The 24612-nt window shown below is 36.0% G+C and overlaps 2 protein-coding genes across 5 annotated transcripts; one reads left to right on the top strand and one right to left on the bottom strand.

Moving 5' to 3' along the window:
- The first annotated feature begins 520 nt into the window (after nt 1-520).
- On the top strand, nt 521-15352 carry UBP8 (ubiquitin-specific protease 8). 2 transcript variants are annotated; one of them, XM_021973092.2, is made up of 13 exons: nt 521-894; nt 1213-1464; nt 3113-3254; nt 5764-5823; nt 5902-5991; nt 7875-8219; nt 8356-8496; nt 8589-8759; nt 9070-9327; nt 9499-9647; nt 12250-12783; nt 13536-13809; nt 14528-15352. In XM_021973092.2, exons 1-13 carry the CDS (start codon nt 803-805, stop codon nt 14642-14644), a joined length of 2625 nt encoding a protein of 874 aa, XP_021828784.1. In that variant the 5' UTR covers nt 521-802; the 3' UTR covers nt 14645-15352. The 2 variants fall into 2 exon arrangements, with proteins under 2 accessions (XP_021828784.1, XP_021828785.1); XM_021973093.2 differs by lacking the exon at nt 521-894 and adding an exon at nt 2776-2871 and having other exon boundaries at nt 1324-1464.
- Nucleotides 15353-17466: 2114 nt separating this feature from the next.
- Nucleotides 17467-21036, bottom strand: LOC110769153 (TFIIB zinc-binding protein). 3 transcript variants are annotated; one of them, XM_021973073.2, is made up of 6 exons: nt 20883-21036; nt 18968-19126; nt 18436-18476; nt 18055-18114; nt 17906-17965; nt 17467-17789 (listed from the first exon to the last, which is right to left on the bottom strand). In XM_021973073.2, the coding sequence occupies exons 2-6, from the start codon at nt 19116-19118 to the stop codon at nt 17715-17717; spliced, it is 387 nt and encodes a 128-aa protein (XP_021828765.1). In that variant the 5' UTR covers nt 19119-19126; nt 20883-21036; the 3' UTR covers nt 17467-17714. The 3 variants fall into 3 exon arrangements, with proteins under 3 accessions (XP_021828765.1, XP_021828763.1, XP_021828764.1); XM_021973071.2 differs by lacking the exon at nt 20883-21036 and adding an exon at nt 19979-20135; XM_021973072.2 differs by lacking the exon at nt 20883-21036 and adding an exon at nt 19467-19972.
- Nucleotides 21037-24612: the final 3576 nt, after the last annotated feature.

Here is a 24612-nt window from a genome sequence, read left to right as displayed (position 1 = left end):
GGCGGCGTTGACGAGGGTTTGGGTGGGGAGGGCGGAGGAGAGAGAGAGAGAGAGAATTGAGAGGACGATGAGAGAGAGAAGGAGTTGGGTTGCCGCCATTGTTAGAGGTTGTTCTTCGTTTCTTGGAGTTTGGAGAGGGGTTTGGTTTTGCAAATGAGTCTGAGTGTAGTTGCAGATTCAAAGAGTATCTGAATTTGTAAGGAAATGTTGTTTTTGGGGGGTAAGATTTGACGACTTCTGTTAGGGTTGGATGGAATATAGGCAAAGTGAGACAATATATGGAGTTTCAGGGGGGAAAGTGAGACACTTAGAGTTTCAGGGGGAAAACTAAGATTGAAATTGAGTTACAGGGGACATTTCAATAATTTAGCCAATAAATTAAGCTAAAGTAAAATTCAATCCACTCAGATTAATAGACGACTTACATGAGTCGTGTCATTCGACCCGTTTTGATAATCGGATATTCGGATTGGAGATTCAGTCCTCTTGTGATCTTCTAATTCTTACATGAGCTTCGCTCTCCGCATATGTTTCTTAGCTGCTCAAACTCCAATATTCATTTTCCACGTAAGAACACCAATAAATATTAAAAACTCGTATTAATATATATATTTTCCCTCCTTATTGAATCCTCTTCACAGAAAAAGCTCCATTTGTTTCTCTGCAAATTCGCCATCTCCATCTCACTCACTCTCAATCTCTCTCTGATGATCTGCATTTTCCGAACCCATTTTCTCACTCTTTCTTCACCCGCTCTTTCTCTCATTCTTTATATATAATATACACACAATCGAAGAAGAGAATGGAGGCTGTTGCTCTCTCTGAAGATCTGTCCGATTCCAGTCAGCGTTCCGACTCAGACAGCGGCCAGCAAATTTACTTCATTCCCTACAGGTCTAACTCATTCACTTCTCGATTTGGTTCATTTTTCTCAGTTTCCACAGCTGCACAACTTTCACCAATCCACAATGAAGTTTCTTCATCAAATTTTCTATGCATTTTGGTTTCTGTGAATTTTCCGGAATTAGAAATGAGCAAAGGAAATTAGAGAGAAGTGTCACGTGGGCTTCTTAACTATATAATTAGAAATAAGGTTCTTAGTCTTTCTTCTTGTATTGTTATTTTTCAAAGTATTAGATTTGGGAGTGTCTGAATCATAGGGTTTTGATTGAATTCATGTATCGCATATTCATATGTAAATTGTGTTTTCAGTTGGTGGAGAGATGCACAAGACTCAGTTTTGGGCGATTCGGATGGGAAGAGAGGAATTTTGTATGTGACCTCGCAAGCTTCCTCGTATGCTGGACCTATGAAGATTATCAACAACATTTTCAACTCAGATCTTGTATTTAATCTCAAGCGGGAGGAGGATACTGTGCACAGTGGTGAAAATGGCGAAGTGGGTGTCTCAGGCCGAGACTATGCATTGGTCCCCGCAGAAATGTGGGTTCAGGCACTCAGATGGTGAGTGGTTTTGATTCGATTTGGGCCATTTTTTATGATATGGGGTCTTTTGAATGTGTTTTCAATGAAAAAAGAGAAAGGTGCTACTGAAAAACAATTCGGATTTGATATAATTTGTGCCAAGAGTGATCAGTGCTTGATGCTGCCACTTGCGGTTTATATGGTGTTTAATGATGTGAATAGCTGGCTCTAGGTCCTTCTACTGTTTTAGAACTTGAAATTTTGTTGTACATTATACGTTATGTTTGACATGCTTTTGTAGGGCCGTAATGGTATCTCACGTTTAAATGACGCTTTGTTGTTTTATATGGAAGTGGATTGAAGTGAGTTGTTTCTATGTCCATGAATATTGCAAGGAATGCAACCCTTTTGCAGGCTTCTAACTGTTTTGTTATTCACCTTTGCATCATTACTTTCTAGATTGGGCAGTTACATTTCCACTATTTGATTAAATGACTGATGGATTCCAAGCTTCTTGCTAATATTTGATTGATTAGAATCAGATGTTGTGCTTCTTTGGATTTTAATTGGTGCCTTGATGTGAGATATTTTGCTTCTTTGGATTTTAATTGGTGTGTTGATGTGAGATATTGTGCGTTTGATTCCACTTGTGCTCTAAAAGTCTCAATGATCTGCATGGGTCTCTATGACTTCTTTGATACATATGGTCATGATTTTGGGAAGTTAGATACATTCCAGGGCAGAGTGCATGCCTCTGATGCCTGTCAGTTAATATCTATGTATATTTGTTGCATTGTACAACTAATAGTTTTATTCTTTTTAAGTTGTGAAAATGGACTGACTACGCAAGCAATTACTTGTAATTACTTTGGCTCCCTACATTTTCCTTTTAGTTGAGCTTTGAATTGGTCTAACACAGTAGCATTTATTATATACAACTAGGGCACATTGATTTTATTTTTCCTGTCGAAAAAACTAAGTTACAATGAATTTTGGGGAGCTCCACCATCTCTACTTTAAACCTGCAGCCTGTGAGCAAATCGAGCCTGAGCCACTAGTTTATTTTTCACATTAAGATTGGGGTAAAGTAATTCCTCTCAAAGCCTTTAAATTAGGAACATTATATAGTATAAATTTCACCTTGCACAAGTCACTAAAATTTGATGTGCTTAAGCCATTTCGGATTTGCCTTCTCGGGGTTGCTTGATTGTGTCCTACTCCCTGAACAATGCTAGAACCTTTGCAGATCTTAAGCCTCTAAGAGAGAAGAAAATTCAAGTGATTCATAATTCTTTGACAAGACTGCGGTGATTTCATTCATTTAACAATATCGTCATTGAAATTCTGCAGTTTGAGAATACTGCCCCGTCTGTTAATAATTTGAGAACAATTAAAGCTTGTTCTTGCATTAACACTCAGAAGAGCAACCTTTTGAGCCCACCTGAGGTATGTATAATGGGCTTTTGCATATTTCAAAGGAAAAAAAAATCCCTTAATGTTTTCAGACGTGCAGGCAGTCATAATAGTTTAAAAGTATTTCTTGTAATTAATATGTTCAATTAGACACTTTGCTGAAGATGATGCATTTTCCTCCCATTGCAACTCATGGAATACTTTTAACTTATTTACTTGTTACTCATAGTTTCCCAAGTTTCTTATCCATGGTATGATTGTTGTATACATGTAGGCATAGTGATGCTAAGGCTGCAGTGAAGGATGGTAAATGTTTTTCAGCTGCGGAAGATGACATGACCGATGTCTATCCTCTACAACTCAGACTTTCTGCTCCGCGAGAAACATATTCATTGGGAGTAAGGATTACTAAAAAGGTCAGTATATGTAGCTTATGTCTTGTTCCTGTTTTTTTTATTTTTAGTTCTCTTCTGGCCTTGCGTTCTTAATGTTCAGAAGGCTAAGATTTGAAATTTCAAGCAATGGATTTATATTGCATTCCGATGCAAACATTTTAAGAAGCATAAATTTAATGGTTGTCACTAAAAAAAGTATATACTTAATGGTGCAAGCTTTGATAATATTTTGAATCATCATCAATTTTTCCTTCCACTTTGGAGGGATCGTCACTTTCTCTTTGTACCTCTGTCTCTCTCTTTTTTTTCTTTCCCTATTATTTCCTTTCAACATTTTAGTGAAAAGTGTTATTTTTTGATATGACGAATGAGAACAACTTTACAACTCCACTGGTGTTCATTTTTGTTGAAATGCTACTCAGTTTACTGATTAAATGACTACCGTTCATTAACGATGAGGTCCTGGCTTCATACCTTTTCCAGACAACTATTATCTCAATCCCCTTTTGCACTTTGGGCTCTTTCATTTAACAAAATCACACAAAGTTTGGGCTTGTCGGGTCTGATAGAAGAGAGGCTAAATACACTAAATATGGGCATTTGGCCCCATAATTTACGTATATTAAGTATTGGACAAAGTAAGTTTTTAATTATTTAGACAGGTTCAGAATATTTGAACTTGTTAACTCTGGTTTGATATATTATCGCTTTCTTACGGATTAAATAATTATTTAGTTGCTTATATTCCGAATTTAGGGATTGCCATTGTAGAATTCTGATTATTTTTGGCATTTGATTATTCTTGGATTGCCTTTATAAGTAGACCTTGGTGGTAGTTGGTCAATGAAGTGTGGGGGCTTTCTCTAGGGAGGGAAACATAGAGCAATCCTACGGTCTCCATGGCTGACAAGGTTGAAAGAAGTTGGAAAGTTGTCTTTTGTCTAGGAGCAGGATACTTACCTTGGTGCATTTTGTTTAGTACTATCTATTTTCTAATTGTTTGATTTACTTAGTGAGGTTGCAAAAAGGATTAAGAAGCTCATGCGTGATCATGGTGAGGGGAAGAAAGATCATCTAGTGAGATGGGAGGTAGTGTCTCATCCTCCTGTCAAATGGGGTTTGGGGGTTGGAAATTTGATTTCTTTAAATAGGGCCCTTCTAAGGCAGTAATCGGAGGTTTTTATAATTCTCTTTGGCACTTGGTTACCTATATATAAGGTAATGGCTGGATTCGGCAGTGGTGGTTGAGTAATGTAGTACAGCCTGCCGGTATTAGATTAAGCGCTTAAACAATAGAACAGAGTAGATTATAAGAGATGAAGAAATTATAGATCATAAAGACGAAAGAAAAGGCAGAAACAGTAGAGTTCGAGGAAAAGGTTTACTCAACATTCAAATCTGAATTTTAAACAACTACATTGAGTATTTATAGCGAACTAAAACCTAGAGATAATAGGATAAAAATCCCTTGCTAAAACAGAAATCCTAACCCAAATAAAATAGGAAACTTAGAAATCTTATAAATCTGGAAAAGAAATCCTACTAGATTTTGGAAAACTAGAGAACCTAGGAAACTAACAAATAAATTAGGAAACTAATCAATTTAGGTCCTACGCATCCTGCGTAGTAGTTTTTCATATTTTTAATGAGGGTGAGAAAAGTTGGTAGATTGGTGATTAAATTGGTGGGTGGCAATAGCACTTCCCTTTTTGCCCTTTTTCTTTTTTAATCCCTTAAATTCCATTTCAGTGACTTGGGGTAGGGGTTTTATTTTGAAACTTAATTTCTGCATATCATTGATGGAAACAATGTGCCATGGAGGTATTAAGATAATATAAGAGAAAGGGAAAAGCTGATTTAAAAGATACAGTTTGAATTTTGCAAGATTCCTAGTGGAACTTGCTTAATGAGACTGAGCTCATGATCACACATTTAGTAAGTGATTTATTGCTGAACTTATGATCAGACATATGTTTTTAAACATTTGTCCAACAATGTGTTCCGGTCAGTTATTCACCAGTAATATACTTAAGTCTTAAAATGGAACTAAAAAGTTAAGGATGGATCAGTTACTATTTGTTTTATTGACATGTTCGTCAGAGTGCACTTTTTCTTTTTGCTCTTTTGATGAAAAACCTACACCTTATCAGAATCGCTTAAAGCTGTGCATAGTAGTATATAATGTCATGAGCCTCTCCACCCATTGCCAATTGTTTTTGAGTTGGATGCTTTATTTCTTTTGTGGAATCAGAGCATGCTATGTACATGTCAGGCCCAATGGCTGCTTGTGCTCCTCACGTCACCCAATAGAAGTTGCCCATGTGCTTGGCCTAAGTCACAGCACATGTGAGGGGGCGTGTTGAGAGAATCCCACATTGGGAATGCAAAGCCTTGCATAGTAGTATATAATGTCCTTGGCCACTCCACCCATAGTCAATTGGTTCTGGTGATTCTGCTTGTTGCGGGATTTCTTTGTCTTCCCTATGTCAATATGATGTTCTATTTTCTCATTTTTGTATTTCTCTGTTAGGATAATGCAGTCGAGTTCTTCAAGAGAGCCTGCAAAATCTTCAGTGTGGAGTCTGAGATGGTAATTAAGCTCTTTACTTGAGTATGTTATTTTATTAGGAGAAAATGGTTGGATTTTTAACTTCTGTTATTGCACCAGTTGCGCATCTGGGACTTTTCTGGGCAGACAAACTTATTTTTTACAAATGAGAAAAGTAAGTTTCCAAGTTATCAACGGCAGTCAGATGGGGTAAGTGATAGGTTGATATGGACACTTGTTAATTCATTGTCATCAACTATTCTGCTACTCTGCAGACTCCAGAATTTGTTTCGTGTTCTCAGTTGGATTATTATTCTTGCTATCCTCCATCTGATATTAAGTAAGCTATACTCATGATCTACCCACTGCTGTATCTCATAATACCCTTAGTTGCTGTGTGTTTCTTTTTTCCCCCTTAGCTTTATTTATTTTCTGGTTGATTTAAAGCCTCCTAACTATTTTGGTTCTTGTATTAAATGAGGTCAGGCAAGCCTTTTCATGGTTAGGGATGGTAGAAGGGTACTGAATGGTCTGATTTACGCCTTCAATGTGTTTCAGTTCTGTCTAAATGCCATTTTATAAGTACCTCATATTTGTCCAATTTAAAGTTGACTATTAGGCTTGTACAAAATTAAACATTGCAGCTGTAAACGAACTGGTTGAAGTTGAACTTTGGCTTGATAGCTTGGTAAACTCTTGTATGATGAGCTAAAAAATCATGCTTTAGATTGGGTTGAAAAATCTATATGTGCTCAAGATCAGCTCCAGCTAGGTTTGATTAAACAAATGAAATGTTTTTTTTTTCTTGCTTATATATGGTTTTAATGGTAATAAGTTAAATTGAACTTTAATGCCTCAACATCTTCTTGTATGGAATTTGGAGCTTGTTAGAGTCTTTGATGTAGGACCCGAAGGGAAATTATAGGGAGAGATAGAGAGAAAAAAAGGGAGGCGAGAAGAAGACCAAGAGGGAGGCCAAATCATGGTGATCTCTCAATTTATTCATGGGCCTAATATTTGATTTGGTTGCCATTATTTTAGGAATTTTAATTATGTCATCATTTGATTTGATTTTAGTTTCCTTCTATATTCGAACCTCTTTCCACTACTAGGCCCATGAATAAATTGAGAGATCACCATGATTTGGCCTCTCTCTTGGTCTTCTTCTCGCCTCCCTTTTTCTCTCTCTATCTCTCCCTATAATTTCCCTTTGGGTCCTACAAATTGCACCAAAATAATGTCCAAAACTTAGCATAAAATACTTTCAAAAATCAATAAACCCTTTATCTGCATGAAAAGTGACTGAACTAAATCCTTACAGTGAAGCACAAATTGTTGAGTCCAGTTTTGAGTTTCTCACAAATGGTTGGGTTCATACACAGTTCATGTGTTTGAGGCATGTCCATTGTGCTTCATTTCTGGAATGGGACAGCCTAAATATGTTTAATTCCCTTATGTTTATGTGGGATGCGTTGATAAATGCCCTTAAATGCCAGCTTGAATGGGTATATTGGTTTTAAAACGATACTAATTAGAGCTTCTCTGTGGCAAGTCTTAGTGTTGTTCCTGTCCACTAGGTGGCATATGACTTTTCTTTCTTACGAGTATGCATATATGTGTGTATATATATAAATATATCTTTCATCTTGTCGATTTATTGACCTGATATTTGTACCAGTGGTTTGGTAGACTGTTCTCTTCAACTGCCTTAATGTCGTAACTCTTCAAAATTGTATGAGTCAAAAGCCATGGTATTTCGGGTCAGAAAAAGTCTAATGCTATTGCCAAGTTCTTGCACATTTTTCCTGGGCTTCAATTTAGTCTTATGGAACACATATACTGACTTGTTAGGTTGGCCGTATATAATTGATGCTTTCTTTCTATTAGGGATGTTAGTGGCACCGCTGTATCTTGTTTAGAGTTAATGCCAATTTCAAGTTGCTAAATTGTCCGCTGGATGTATTCATATTGGTCTTATATGGAAAGTAAATTATTGGGCTTGAATTCTGAATTATTGGCTGCCATTTTTGTGATTTATGTCATTTTGATTCACAAGCTCTAATAGTTGTAAGTTTTTGTATGATTTTGTGCAGATCCCACTGGAGTTGCAAGTATATGGGTTGTCAGATTCCTTTAAGTGCAGGGAAGGGAAAAAAGATGAGAGGGCTGCACAACATTCTACCATCGCAAATTCCTGTTGTGGTGCCTCAGTTATGATGAATGGTTCTGGTGGAATCACAAATTCTAATTTCATTCGTTCATTTTGGGGAAGCTCTTATGAAGCTGGTTCCTTAGGATTGACTGGATTACAGAACCTTGGAAATACTTGTTTCATGAATAGTTCCATCCAGTGCTTAGCCCACACCCCAAAGCTTGTTGACTACTTTCTTGGAGATTATGGTAGAGAAATAAATCCGGACAATCCGTTGGGCATGGATGTATGTCATCCTTTTTTGCACTGTTCATAAACTTATTTCTTAATACATTACTTGGTATGAATGAAGAACATATTACTGAGTCTATCATCTGTTTACAGTCTGTTAATTTATTTAATTTTATGCCCTTCTCTGTCAGGGGGAGATTGCTTTAGCATTTGGAGATCTGTTAAGGAAGTTATGGGCTCCTGGAGCAACTCCAGTGGCTCCCCGGACGTTTAAGTCAAAACTTTCTCGATTTGCTCCGCAGTTTAATGGCTTTAATCAACATGATTCCCAAGTTAGTGAACTTCTTTCTGGAATTTCTCTCTTTTGGGTTCAAGGTTTTTAAGGGTTGGGATGTTCATGTATCATACTATATTATTGTCATAGGAGCTCCTGGCTTTTTTGTTGGATGGACTTCATGAAGATCTTAATCGTGTTAAATGCAAGCCTTATGTAGAAGTTAAGGATGGTGATGGTCGATCAGATAGGGAGGTAGCTGATGAGTATTGGCGAAATCATTTAGCCCGCAATGACTCTATCATTGTTGATGTGTGCCAAGTGAGCATCTTCCTTAGATTTGCCTATTGGTTCGATACTTTACTTGCTGTACTAAAATATGGAAAGCAATGTGCATTAATTACTTTTGAGATGCACTTGATGAACCTACAGGGTCTAGAGTGCTTAATCAAGGTTTTATTACCAAAATATTACCCAGATCAGAAAATAGCTCATCGAATTGGATCCCCACTCCGTTTTTTTCTTCCTTTTTGAGAGTTTAATATAAGGTGAATTTTTCTTATTTTAAAAGATAAGTTTATCAGCCCTATTGACCAAATGCATCAACCCTTTTTATTTTTATACATTGCAGGGTCAATATAAATCAACATTAGTTTGTCCTGTTTGCAAAAAGGTGTCTGTTACATTTGATCCATTTATGTACCTCTCGCTACCTTTACCTTCAACAATGATGCGGACAATGACGTTAACAGTTGTCAATACTGATGGAAATTCTCAGCCATCTCAATATACCATTACTGTGCCCAAGCATGGAAAATTTGAAGATCTCATCCAGGGTTTAAGTGTTGCATGTTCATTGGGGGTTAATGAAACCTTTTTGGTGGCTGAGGTATTTTTCAGTGCTAGAGTATCTGATATGAGTTCCTTGCATGCCAGTGCTATTGGATGATATGTGTATTACACACACACACACACATACACACACATACACACACATATATACATGTGTGTCTTTGTGTTCCTATCTGGTTGATCTCTGAAGATATATAGTTCTGTGCAGATATACAACAATTGCATTTTACGTTATCTTGAGGAACCATCTGATTCATTATCTTTAATTAGAGATCAAGACCAGCTAGTTGCTTATCGGTTTATAAAAGATGTTGAGCAAGTCCCTTTGGTCGTGTTCATGCATCAGCTGATGGAGGAGTAAGTATTATCTTCTTTTTCCAATCTATTGATAGTGGGCAATTTCTATTCTTATTTGATTGTAATTTGTGTATGCAAGTTGCACATAGTTAGGGTGTAAGAAGGGACACTATGTAGGAGTTGTATTCTTTTTTATTTTTTTATATGTAGAATACATTAGCTCAATGGAAATGGGTGTAACCTTTGTAAATAAATTTAAATTGAAAATCTCAGTAGCAATGTTTTATATTCTGAATAGTTATGAAGTGAAAATTAGTTCAGACCAAAAAGTAAGTGAATCTTAGTTGCCTATTAAGCTCATGCGTGCACACGTAACACACATGATTTCTTTTAGAATCACAATATTTGTTATGTTAAAGCAACTTCAAGGTATTTGTCAACCACACTACATTCATTGCATGGATGTGAATGGTTTTTACTGTAGTGGGTGCTCCTTACTTTTATTGTGAAAGAAAAGGGTGTTACTGAAAACAGTTTAGTTCTATGAAAGACTTTTGTTGAGATGTGTATGTGGCGGTTTACTTTATGCCAATGAGGCTAGAATTATTGGTCTCACAAGGTGATTCAACTTTTAAGATTTTCTTTTGGATACGAAAACAAATGTAATATCAGGTAAGGTTATCAAAACAACAGAGTTTTCTTGATATATGCAATGAGATTGACATCTACTGGTGTGCTATGACAATCTGAAGCTGGTTCAGTCTTTTCTTGTGATCTCATATTTTTGTTGACTTAGGAGACCTGAATTTGGGTTTTGTTTGGATGTAGCCAGTACGGTTGTTCATGGGTTGGTTTTGTTTTGTTGTACAACTCAAACTGTGTTGAGAGTATTATCCTATATTGGAAGTAGAAGCCCTGCCCTAGTGGTTGAAATGATCTTGTGCCTCTCCAATCTCCACCCATTGCTAATTGGTTTTGGATTGGATGCATGCATTCTAATATGGTATCAGAGCCAGGTTATCTACGTTGGGCCTAACTTGTGGTCCCCTGTCACACTTATGGGAGTGACATGTGAGGGGGCGTTTTGAGAGTATTGTCCCACATTAGAAATAGAAGCCTTGCCTTAGTGGGTTAAATGATCTTCGGCCTCTCCACCCATTGCCATTTGGTTTTGGGTTGGATGCTCAGATTCTAATGGATTGAGCTCCTTAGGTTACAAGGTCTGTGGCCCAATGCCATGCACACATGAAAACTGAACTCACCCATTCTGAGATCTGTATGGTAGCAGTAGTTTAGAACAGATCAGAAAGAGTACTTGTGAGTTGGGGGCTTAGTGGAGATGAAAGAGGAAGGATAATAGAGGTTAAATTGAGAGGGGGTTGGGAGTCTGTGACCATGAGAGTGGGTGATGCCACTTTGGTTCTTGAAAATGGCATTGGAATAGAATTGAGGTGGCAGATAAGTTGGAGAGGATATTCAAAAGAGGCTGCTGGAGAGATTAGAGCTTGATTAGCTTTGTCCTTTTGGTAAAATGTTACAGGCTTTTGATAGTTGAAAACAACAGCCAAAAGACTGTAGCCTCCTGGTATATCAATATTACGTAAAATATGTTTAGTTGTTTGGATTCGTTTCTAGTGGTTATGAAAATCCAAACCCAAGGCTGAAGCAACCTCATCTGGTTCCTCAAGATTGAATCAAAGGAAACCCAGGAAAAACATTGGATCAGATAAGGTTGCAGTTTCCTCAGCTGAACAGCCCTACCAGCTAGTTTCCACCAACAAAACTAATTTTACTTTGATCTTGTTGAAATAAGTCACTAAATACTATAATGTTTTCCTTAATTTTTTATTTTTTCCGTGTGAAGGTGTTTATTATATACAACCTTTTTTCATTAACTGAAAGTGAAAGTTCATTATTAACTAAAAATGATAGTTTCTTGTACTTTTGGAGATGCATTTAAACGTGTGGCCATGTGTATGTTGAAGCTGAATGTCCATAAAAGAGTGTCCAATCTGGGAATAGCAGAGAATATAGTGACTGGTTGATTGTAATTCTTATATGAATTCTTTTTCCCGGTCAGAAAAAACAGACTTTTGTCTTTAAGAAAATGCAATATGGGTATTTTTTATAAGAGATATTTAGTCATGTACCCATTCTTAGCACTAATATTATAGATAAACCCTACACCATTTAATTTCTATAAACAAACCCAAAAAAAACCCAAAAAATGACAGTTGGCCCTATTGAATTTAATTGTGATTATTAAATTACTTTGATGTCCTATTGAGTGTTTTGGGCTTTTTTTTATGAGGTTTTGGGGTTGGGTTTGTTTTAAGAAATCAATGGCAGTTTTGTAATTTAAAAGAAGTTAAAAGTCTTTTTGTTATGTTGTAAATGGGCTTTGGGTATGTTTCTAAAGTCCATTTCATATAGGGTTTTTTTTATAATTTAGGCTCCTATATTGGGTATAATAGTGAATCTCCCTTTTTATAATTTACACCTAGCATTTTGATCTCCTAGTAGTCGTAATTTTCAAGACTAAGGAATATGCTCTCTGATAAGTTAGTTCTTCATTGACATACTGGGTCCTGTGTACAATTTGCTGATTCTGACAGGCAGTACATGCCCACTCTTAACCCTCTTATTTGTTCTATATTGTCAGGCAGTACATGCATGGAAAAATGACATCAAGCTTTGGAATTCCTCTTGTATCAAGACTTGGTAATTCTGCTAATGGATCAGATATCTGCAATTTGTACTTGAAATTACTTAAGCCATTTCAAACACCTAGAAACGATTCCCAAGAATGTCTTGATAGTTCAGAGAGCACCACTCTTGAAGAAGTCAGTGGAATACCTCCTGTTTTTGGTGGGGGTGTGAACCCCTGCTATGGAAATGGGGCTGACTCACCTTTGGATTTTGGTTTTCAGTTTTACATAACAGATGAAAAGGGAACTTCCAAGGATAGAAAGATAGTAATGAATGAGATAGTAGAGAAAGAAGAGTCCAAGCAATTAAATGTGCTTGTATGTTGGCCAAAAAAGTACATTGCAGAGTATGATACTCGCCTTCTTAGCTCATTGGCAGAGGTTTTCAAGTCTAGCCTTTTTGCGAAAAAGCCTCAGGAGTCTGTTTCTCTGTATAAGTGCCTTGAAGCTTTCTTGAAGGAGGAGCCTCTTGGACCAGAAGACATGTGGTGAGTGGGTGCATCTTGAGCCTTTTAAATTTAGCTTTGAAAGTATTTTGTGTTGCATACACCTATGATTTGGAAGAGCTGAAATGTCTTGATCACTGAATGTAATGGTTTGTTCACTTGGTTTATTTCGTAGAGTCAAGGACAGTTAGGTAGGTTATGTGAAATTGTAGTTATTTCATTTACTCATTGCAGTACTTTTGACATCAATTTTGGATTGAAATCTTTTTCCAGTCATCTATAGATTTCTCTGTTTGGATTAGGATATTAAAGCTCTACTGGTTGCGTCTTTATTTTATTGCTTATGCAAAATACAGAATTGCAGGTTTCTTGTGATGCCATTGACATTAGCTCCAAACTTATAACGTCTCACTTGTGCTGGATTGCTTTCGTTAGAACAAATTACATAATAAAATATTTTTCTTCTGTAATATCTGTTAAATCATTAATTTTTATTTATTTTATCAATTTACCTCTCACTATCTGACTATATTATCCCAACACCCTCATCTAAACAGCATCCCCATCCACTTTTGGTAAATGATCTTGTAATGCTCAAAATATTGGTCTGTCAAGTATTACTCGTTTTTATTGCTTAGTTTTGAATACTTAGGACTAACACACAAAAGGTGATAATGTTATATTCTCGTGGTATAAATTAAGACAAGGTATTTAGAGTTTAGTACAATGTCTCAACCTTTTATTACTTTGTGAGAAGGTATTTATAATGTTTGCTACCATTATTGCTATTTTAGGTATTGCCCTGGCTGCAAAAAACATTGTCAAGCCAGTAAGAAGTTGGATCTTTGGAGACTGCCAGAGATCTTGGTGATTCATTTGAAGCGGTTCTCATATAGCCGATGTTTTAAGAACAAGCTAGAGACATATGTTGACTTCCCTGATGATAATCTTGATTTGTCAACATACATTGCCTACAGGAGCGACCAGTTATGTAATCGTTACATGCTCTATGCAGTTAGTAATCACTATGGAAGCATGGGGGGTGGTCATTATACTGCATTTGTCCACGTAAGTGGTGCTTCTTGCTCAATGTTTCTTTCATTTAGTTTTTGCCTTTTTTCCTATATCTGGATGAAGAATTTCATCAACTTTCTGTTCACTTTTTTTTAATTATATAATATGTTCGCATTTCAAACATTATGGACTCAGAGCTAATACATTTCGGTTCAAACCTTTGTAACCTCTATCATCTCCCCTTTCTCGAAGAGTATTGCATTGGAATCTCCATGTGTTTTATACATCATATGAAAACATGCAATAATAATTTCTACACGATATGGTTGGTAACTAGACATTACAGCTGAGGCATAGATTCTTATAACTTTGCTACTTAATCTGGTAGCATCAAGATTTGACCGGATGCTGGAAGAAATTGAATTAATTATAGTTACTTAGTTATTCCTTTTTGTTTTTAAATCTCTTCCATGTCTTTTTTTTTTTAATAGACAATCTCTTCCATGTCTAACCTGAGAGGCTTTGCACTTTGTTGCAAAAGTTCACTTTGGGGTTCATTTAATGTCTCTCATACTTAGTGATAAATTACTAAAGTTGTCCTCATACCATCAAGGCACTGCAAGTCATACAAGAGAACTTGATCAAGTTAATCTAATATCTGTAAAATTAGAGGCTTATTTTCCCTTTTCTTGTAATTTGGTATGATTTGATGCATAGGTTAACTTATGTTGCTTCACACTGAAGTTCAACTGTATTTTTTTTCCTGGTGTAGCATGGGGCTGATCGGTGGTATGACTTTGATGATAGCCATGTTAACCCTATCAGCCAGGATAAGATAAAGTCTTCAGCTGCTTATGTTCTTTTCTACAGAAGAGTAATAGAAGTGTGACATTAGAGTTGAGATGCATCTTTGGAAGCCCTTTTATCGTGGTGAGTGAATTTTTCAAATCAGTCCTAGGACTGTAACCCCAAAATGTCATTCTTTTAGTCTTCAGCATTCTTTATTTCGGATTGAGAGTTTCCGTTGTGAATGAAAATGGGGGAAATTCAGAAAGAGTGACGGTACCGACCTATATAGAGGGGGTGCTTAGAGGATTGTAACATAGTGACAAATGACAAAAAGAGGGACCTAGGATACTATATAGAGTTATAACCATTTGATGAAGAGAATTGAACTCCCTGGATTAGAGAGATTTCTGAAGTGATCTGCTCTATGAAAGTGTAATTTTTTTTACTGGGATTAGATATTTGATGGGCAATTCATTAATTTATAACTTTGTATTAGCATTTTGGCGATCTTTATTTTTCAACGCTCAGTAATATTTTTAGCTTTTGAGCTTGGCTTCTTTCTCATTCATCTTGTAAATATGATCTGCTGGGTGCAGTACTGCCAATGACCTTGGGGTCGTGTGTACTTCTTCCCTTTGGTCATATGGAACTTCCTCTCCAGTCTTTATTATAATTTTTTTGGTGTATTTTTTATTGGTTGGTGATGAAATAGGGTTTGGTTTGGACAACTGTCTGAGCCCTGCTATCTAATGAAATTTATTGTAATCTCTTTCATCTATAATTTAGCGAAAGCTGATTTTGTTTATTAGATTGCTGCATCTTGTCTAATTTCTGTTATTATATATGCCATAAACTGGCATGGGATGTTCTGATGCTAGCCTTTTTCACCACTCAAATTGGTTTGTTTTTCTGTTATCTAAAGATGACAAAGAAAGGGAATGAGAAAATGCAGATGATAGTTGTGAAGGTGAGAGGAGAAAATATATACAATAAAAAATTAAAAGCTAAAATATAAAAACAATTTTAGTTTTCTTTTTTTTTTAGTTTATATTCGTGTATGATTCTTTTTCTCTTTTTTTGGGTTTTGTTTATCATCTCTCATATTCCCTCTTTTTTCTTTAATTAAAAAACAATTTGAAAGTATAGAAGAAAATAAAAGTACCAACCAAGCAGGCCTTTAATATAAAATTCTAGTAATATTTAGTGAAAAAAAAATATTATTAACAATGGTTAATGATTAACAATTGTTGAAGAAGCTTAAACATCTCACACGCGCATACCTTAAGTCGAACCCAAGATTAGGGATGGACAATGGAAACTACATGGCTATACACAGCCGCCGCTGCTGCCGCAAGCATTAAATTCGTACACGGTACACCTAATAGGTTGGCTCATCCCTACCCAAGACACTGGAAGTAGATGGTTTATCATGCCCAAAAAAAATGTGATTAAAATAATGAGACTTTTGATTTGGGCCCAATTAGTTAGAACAACTTGCCCAAATCTAATTTGTATTAATTGGACTTAATAAAGAGACTATGACTGTACATAATATATTATATCCATAGCTTCCATTGAGGGACGTCTTTGTAAAGCCCACTCCGTATTGTATTTTATGAATCAAAACTGTCTATTTTATAGATTATATTCCAAGATCATCTCTACAAAAAGCACTTGAATCCAATATCATAGACCACTAAATTGAATTATTGAAATTTTAGTACTTTCTTAAAGCACCGAGTTTATTAATTTTGTAAGACACAATTGGATGTCGAAACGATTTTTGATTTGTCCAATTTTCTGCAAGGATGATCTATAAATGTAGACTTAAAAAATAAATGATTTGTATCGTTTAAAAAATATTCGTAGGGGGCCTTAAAGGGTGTCTCAATAGAAAGGGACTATATTTTTTTTTTGTCATTCGATAGGGAGGGGGATGAGGGGAGTATTATATTGAATTGCCTCAAGATTGTCTTCTACTTGGATCGAACTTGGGTGCACTTGGGGAAAAAAGGAAGAATTTGACCCCCTTTTTCACTGTTGTGTCAGCCCATATATATTAAAGTAATAAAAATTGGAGTATATAGATTGTACAGAATATATATTGAAGTAATAAAATTGGGGGACAGCATTGGTATACTTTCATTTTCATTGAAGAAAATCGCAGTATTTATATTTATAGTAAGTTGGACCACGTTACTTGTCTTTCCTATCTCGGTGTATAATTAAAAGATAGGGCCAGACCAGACCCACCTGTTGATTGTGTTGACGCCAGGACCACTGTCATGATTTGCTTTGCCTTCACATCTTGTACACTTCGTGTGGTTCTCAATCCCCTCATATGAAATATAAGAAGTCTCCCTATACATCCACATGAGGTACCCTGGTTTCTTCTCTAACGCCGGTTCGGTACCCATTATTAGCGGGGTGGGCAACAATCCGGCCGAATTGATCAAATCAGCCAATTTAAATTGTATTGACCGATTTGGTTTGGTTTTAACTAAAAAAATAATTAAACGGTTTAAACCAAACTCGACGGTAATAGTTTGGTTTGATTGCAAATTTGAGTTTTTGTAAATTAGCCTAAAACGAATCCAGATAAAGATGCATTTTGAAGTTTGATGAAATTTCAAAGTTTTTGATAAATTTCAAAGTTTGTTGGCATGTTGGATTTTAGGATGGTTGCTATAAAATGAAAAATATGTAGCAAGTTAATGGATTTTTGTTGTTGTAATTGGGCTAATTGGTTGTATTTGTTCTCAAAGGATATACAAAAGGGCTTGCAGCACATTCCTGTGCAGTATAATTGGTTGGCAGCAACGTGATATCAAACATTCCACCACTTAGCTTAGTACGTTAGCATATCATGCTGCAAACAAGTTCTTTTCACTTTGGCAAGCTCGTTCCTTTCATTTCAGAAGGTAAAGCACACAAGGAAAACAATTTGCAATTAACATTTGGTGCATAATGTTGCAAAAATAGGATATAAAGATTCTTGACTCACTCTATTCTAATCCTGGGTACGGTACAGCTTCAAAATTTGATATCAGTGACATCTTAAATATCCTACATGTCTACACCACACTCAATTACGAACATACTTTCCGTTAGTGACATACATCAACGCATACATTTTGATCCCCGTAGTCTCTTATATAACCTCTGACATATCAATTCTCAGTAAACTGGTGCTGGCAATTGGTGCACACGTAGAAAGTAGTTGCTCCTTCATCTGCTGATCGCATCTATACAAAAAGATAATAGAGAAAGAAAAGAAGGCGACATAGAAGATAATTAGATGACAGGAAAAATAAGAAGCAGAAGAAGAAGACAATTAGATGATTGGGCGTTTGTAGAATACCTGTCTGGAATAATATGTATGCTCATTGTGGCCACATTTTTCACATGTTTTAGCATCTGTCTGTTAAGAGGAAAAATAGTACAGAAAAATGAAAAGCAGATTCCCAAACAAATACCACACCTTAAATGAAAACTGAAAAGCACAGCTACCTTTTGCAATTGCACTTTTTCTTCACGAATAATTGATATGCCTAGCTCCCTTCTAATATCCTGCAACAAGGACACATATAGAGTAATCCCTTGGTTTGGTGATACAAACAAGTCAATTCAAGCATCACCATCTCTCCCACCCCGAAAAAGGAATAGTGTTCCAGTACACACACAAAAGCACACATAGATTAAGATTAAAATGATTATGAACTTTCTTCTTAGGCAGTAAGATGTATATATGTTTGTGTGTGTGAAGGGTAGGGTAGGGTAGCTTTTGCATCAGTACATAATGAATAATAGTATCGACCAAATGCAGCAACTATGAAAGACATAAGAACTTGTCACGAAAGATGGGCATCAAAAGATTAGTTTTGGGCATACCTCAGCAGTGGCTGTGTAAGATATTTGTCTTCCGGAGATCTCTGAAGACAATGGTAATCATTTTAGGAATATACAAAACTAAGGAGAGGAAACATTAAGTTAAGGGTTAGTATTTAAGAGTCATTTATAAACCTATGAAAATGGTATTTATGCCATACATAACAAACTGTCCAAACATCATGAATTTGGTAAATGTGGTACCACACAAGTTTGTAAACTACAAAGTAAGACTTGCAGCACAAATGGTACTGCTCAGAAGAATACAAACCCCAATACCAATACATGATTAACATCTATAACATTTAGAATATAAACCAATTCCAAAAAGTAAATTCAATTTGAAATTAGTATATATGATTAAAATTTAGTAATACACATGTGCTGACATGGGAATACATGCATGCATTCACATGCAATGCTGCATACAGAGAGATTTATTTATCCATCAATCATCTGAAATAAAATTTAAAACTTGAAAACAGATTAAACATGCAAGTCAACGTGAAAGGCTGAAAGCTCAAGTTTCCTCTACCTTTCGCACTTATCTTACGCTTGCACAAGGGGCATTGAGCATGCTTAGTTGAACTCAACGTTCGCATAGTCCCACACAAGTCGCAGAACATGAAATCACGCCCTTCAGAATATGCCATGAAATGCTTCTCCAATGAACCGTTCACTATCATTGATGAGTCTGCACATAGCCCTTTAAGGATTAACAAAGTAATATCCAAACATGTCTAGACAGGTGCATTGAGAATGAGATTTTTCCAAGAAAATGCATGAGTTCTGTTGAGCATTTCATCAAATAGCTAGTGTGGCACTTAATTTGTCCATGTTCCATTCTTAAAAAGGTCTACCAAATCAAATTCATATCTGATAATTTCATTCATATTACTACAAGCTGAACAGCGAATACAACAAACAAACGAGCAGCAGCTACTAAAAAGACCAAATCATTATATAACCAACATTACTGGAGTAATAAGTTGAAGAAGAAATTGAAAACAATGATGCCTAGATACTGCTACAACCTATGTTGCACCGATACGCCGGATTTTGGGGGTATGCTCGTATCTGATACGATACGATGTTGACTTTACGATACGGCTCCGATACTCCATTGATACGGTCACGATACGGTCGTGATACTCCATTGATGGCAACCAAAAGAGAAGAAGAAGGAGTTATTTATTTTCTCTCTCAATGCTCGTGCAAAGAAGATTGACTGATGCCATACTCTTCTATAATAAATAGTTATTCTAGTGCAGCTAGGAGAGCTAACTAAGACTAGGAGCTGTTCGGGAGAACTTCGATTTAAGACGATTTTAAATAGACGAGATCAGATCGTAGAATATCAAAGTCTGTTCCCGCGTCCCTGGTTCTATCAAACCAGACTATTTCATTCCAGGGAGCGCTAAGAAGCAAGGCCGGAGTGAAATGAGCGTAGGTTAGGTCAGCTACCAACTAAGCTAGGAAGCCGGGAAGAGCCGGTAAGGCTAGGAGGAAGGAGGACTAAGGAAGAATGAAGAAGAAAAGAACTTACTTGCGCTTGCAGCCGCTGCGATTATTCAGTTGCAGACAGTTGCTGTGCGAAGAAGAAGAGGCGGCTAACTAATGAAGAAGATGATGTTAGGTGCCCTTATAACAATACGCACCGTTTTAGCTATTAGGTAGCCTATGTTAAAAAATTGTTTTATACCTTTTTAAATCTGATGCTTTTATTTGGGCCCAGCCCAAGAACTGGAAAAAGGCATTATATGGCCTAGAAAAACATACGGAACCAGAAAAAAAAGCCCTAAAATGCTAATTTTACATATATATGTTTATATATTTATAATTTTTATATTTAGATTATTTTAATCACCGTATCGGTGCCATACCCGTATCCTATTTTTTAGAGATTTACTGTATCGCCATACCCGTATCCATATCGGTGCAACATAGGCTACAACATATGTAAATCAGTATTTTTCTGATGATGGAGAACTAATCTCCATAAATCATTATTCAAATGTTTATAACAATAATCTAGAGACAGTGCAAATGTTCTGTGTTTTCTAGTGGCTAGCAGCTGAAATATTCTCTAATACAAATAGGAGCAGAAAAACGCAATCTTTGTTACATAAGGGAACTAGCCCCCACCCCAGTTTTGAACACCTTACACAACCAAGTGCAATTTGAAGAACAAAAATAGCAAACCCTTTACATTCTCTCTGTTTTTTCTTTGCTTTTCAATCTAGCATTCAATTTGTTCAGCCCTCACAACTAGGGGATTCAATACCTTCAGTTATGAAGAAGCACATAAAAAATACAGCAACACCAAAACCCAAAAACACAGCAACAACAAAATACAAAAACAGTCCAAATATCAAATACCCACAAATTAAAACTGTTCAAAAACACCAAATCAGAAACACCCAAACAATCCAAGTCAGAGATTTTCGTACCTTTGATGAAAGCCCAGGCAGTGAGATCTGTGAGAGAGAGAGAGAGAGATGAGGATATGAGTGAGACAGAGAGGAAAATAAACTAGGCATGCAATCTCCAAAATCTTAAACCCTAAATCCAAAATATCAATTTTAATATGTTTATTATGGAACTTTGAATGTCGAAGAAAGATTATGATATTTTATTATGATTTTTAGTTTTGGGCTGGTTGAACCTTCATTAGTTTGGTTTGGTATCCTATTCAAATAGGGAACTCAAAAATTTTGACTTTTCTTAAAAATAAGGAGTTCTTAAATCTATTTTTAAGATTCAAAAACTTATTTGGTATGCGACTAGAAAACTGTTTTCAAATCTTAAAAATTTGAGAACTTGTGGGTTGTTAGAAAAAAACTGAAAAATATATATTTTTTGTTTTTAATAAATGGGGTGTTTTTTAGTTGTTCTTGAGTTTGAGTTTTTAAAAATAGGGCTACCAAACAAGTTTTCTTTATTTTGGACTTAAATTCTGTTTTTAAATTCAAAAAGTTGGATTCAAGTTAAATACCAAACATGCCCTATTTATTTATGAAGGCCCAAATTCTCAAGTTTTTGGCCTTTTTTAGCTTCTTGTTTTCGCAAAAGAAAAAGAGATCAGAGAGGACAGCCTTACCGCAGTTAGAACTTAGAACAATTGATGAGATATATTGAATTTGTATTTTATATAAATGATGGTTAGTAGTTACCTAATAGTTTAGTTTTCATTCTATTGATTCTCTTGTTGCAACGAGTTTTACCTTCATGTTGTAAGAGTGAGTAAGAGGAATGTTAACTTAGACGATTCATAATTTGAAAATGCGGTGGGCTAAACTTTTAAGCCTATTTTCACAAGTGAATAGGTTCTCTCGAAATTTCTATGGAGTGAAAGGTTTTTCACTAGGATGCTAGAATGAGGGGTTATAGTGAGAGAGTCCTTATAGTGGTAATTTTTCAACCTTGCATACAAAACCAGGTTGTTGCTACTTCCAAGCTTCTTTTTTATTTATCTCATAAACTGAAATATATCCCTATCAAACCAAACACTATTCCATTCACAACCCAAGTCTTTTCTACCTTAGCTTCTAATTTACTTAAAAACTCAACTTCCAATACTCTGATTCCCTGCTTGTCCCCACATCAGGAGAAACACTTGTGTGCAATGAGGATAACACTGTTTTGCTATCCCTGGCCAATCATGTTATGCCACGTGTTATAACTTTTCCACTTGGCTTAGCATGATTGGCCTTGCTATCTCTGTTTCATATAAGAGTTTTTCTGCCATATTAGACACCGAACTAAAGAAATGCAAAAAAGATAGAGAAGTATATATAATAAAGAGATTACTTTAGACTATGGTCTCAAGTTCGAACCCCTATGGCACCTTGGTAGTGTGTGTGAACCCCTCTCTCCCTTATAGTTTAGACTCTCACTTGTATTTTTTTTTTTAAACATTAAAGAAATTGATACTACATTAGATACCAGTTTCTCATCTAGAGAAACCCTTAATTCTTAATTCTAAACAAGAATTTAGAAAAAACGCTCAGAAATTAAATTACATGAAAAATCAAAGTAAAAGAAGAAGAAGAAGAAAAAGAAGATGAAGAAGAAGAGTGGCCAGTTATGTCTATATAAGAGCAGTTCTACCTCATTGTGCCATGGTAAAGGGTAAGGGCAAGTAAAGGCAAACAACCCTAGCAATTTTTTGATGCATTCCCACCCATTGCCATGACAACCACTATTTACATGAGATATGATGAGAGGAATTTGTATGGATTTTGGTGTGGGAAGTGACGACCATGGCTAGGTATTTATAGAAAAAAATTTAGAATTTTTTAATTTTTTTTTAGTATTTAAATTGGTCGTTGACATCACGCCGACGTCAGCTTGCCCAGGCAAGTCTTACCGTCGGACTTGCCCAATTTCATGGGCCCACTTCTTGCCATGGCAACTTTTCCTTTGTAGGGCCTAGGCCCATGACAAAAGAGAATGGGTGGAAGTGCTCTAAGAGGAAACATGGGAGGTAGTCATTAGAGTGCATTTGTCTACGTAAGTGGTGCTTCTTGCTCAATGCTTTTTTCAGTTTCTTTTTGCCTTTTTTTCCCTTTATTTGGATGGAGAACATCCCATTGACTTTTTTGAATTATATAATATTTTCATATCTCAAACATGGGACTTAGGCTGTGATAATTTTTTGATGACCTTTACTATTGAGAGGGACAATAGCATACTAAACTTATACATATTACATGGATGGTAGGACTCGAATCAAATGCCTTTCCTGGGGGAGCAATTGCTCCAAACCACTACACTAGTGGGTCCCTTGCAGTTTGAGATATTTAGGGCCCGTTTGGTATCCTACTCAAAAAATGATTTAAAAAAAATATGAATTTTTAAATATTGATTTTAGGATCTGAAAACTCGTTCGGTATTGAACTGCAAAGTATCTTTAAGATCTAAAAAAATTGAAGTTAAAATCAGAAAATTAGAAACCCTAATTCCCAAATTAAAATTAACAAAACATAAGGAGAGAGAGAGAGAGAGAGAGAGAGAGAGAGAGAGAGAGAAAATGTAAAATCTCACTTTTTTTGTTTTCAATAATTCTAATTTTGAGTTTTGTTTGGGTTTGGATTTTTAAAAATGAGTCTACCAAACGGATTTTTTTGGGACTTTGTACATTTGTTTTGAGTTTATAAAATTGGATAGAGATAGGGGGCGAGTCTAGGATACCAAACGGGACCTTAGTTATTCCTTTAATTTTCAGAAAATTTTCCATGCCTAACCTGTTGGAGAGGCTTTGCACTTTGTTGCAAAATTTCAATATGGGATTCATTTAAAATGTCTCTCGTACTTAGTGATAAAATTAATAAAATTATCCTCGTACCATTGATAGGTTCATATTGTTTTTAAGTATCACTTTTATTTTTGTTTTATCACCTCTCTTATTCTTTCATATTACCTCTTTTTTCTTTAATTACAAAACAATTTTAAATTTTTCTCAAAAAAACAAGCAATTTTAAATTATGAAGGAAAAGAAAGGTGCCAAGTAGGTCTTTAATATGGGAACTGAAGGAGCTTTTTTTGTTTTTGTTTTTGTGATCAGAACTAACTAGGTTGAAGGCTCGTTACTGCCAAGGTGTCATGGGGGCTTGAACCTGATACCACTGGTCTGCAAATCAAGGTCCTTTTTCAGTAAGCTAAACCTCGTTGGCAATAATATGAGACATTTGATTTGCGGCCAATTAGTGAACTATGATAGTGGGTTTCGATACAACGACTTGCTCAAATTTAATTTGTATTATTAATTGGACATAAGAGCACTTCCACCCATTTGCCATGACAAAGGGTAAGGGCAAGGCAATGGCTGTTACTATTCATGTGAATAGTGGCAGCCCTTGTAAAAGGTTGTGGTGTTTCCATCCATTGCCATGGCAACTGAAGGGCAACCACTATTCACATGAGATATGAGGAGAGGAATTTGTATAGAGTAGTGGGAAGTGAAGAATATGACTAAGTATTTAATTTAAAAAAATTCTGAAATTTTTAGTATTTGTTGCTAACGTCATCATTGACGTTAGCAAACCATCGAACCCAGGCAACATCCCAGGCTGTTCTTGCCTTTGGGCTGGCCTAGTTTAATGGGACCCATGATTTGCCAAGGCTGTAGAAGCCCGCTGGAACTACAAATTGGGGCTAGGCCCCTTGTTGCCCTGGCTG

The sequence above is a fragment of the Prunus avium genome, chromosome 6, assembly GCF_965620075.1.
Source record: "Prunus avium chromosome 6, drPruAviu1.hap1.1, whole genome shotgun sequence".
NCBI lineage: Eukaryota > Viridiplantae > Streptophyta > Magnoliopsida > Rosales > Rosaceae > Prunus > Prunus avium.
Note: the sequence above shows the minus strand (reverse complement) of the source record. Positions and strands in the feature narration are given on the sequence as shown.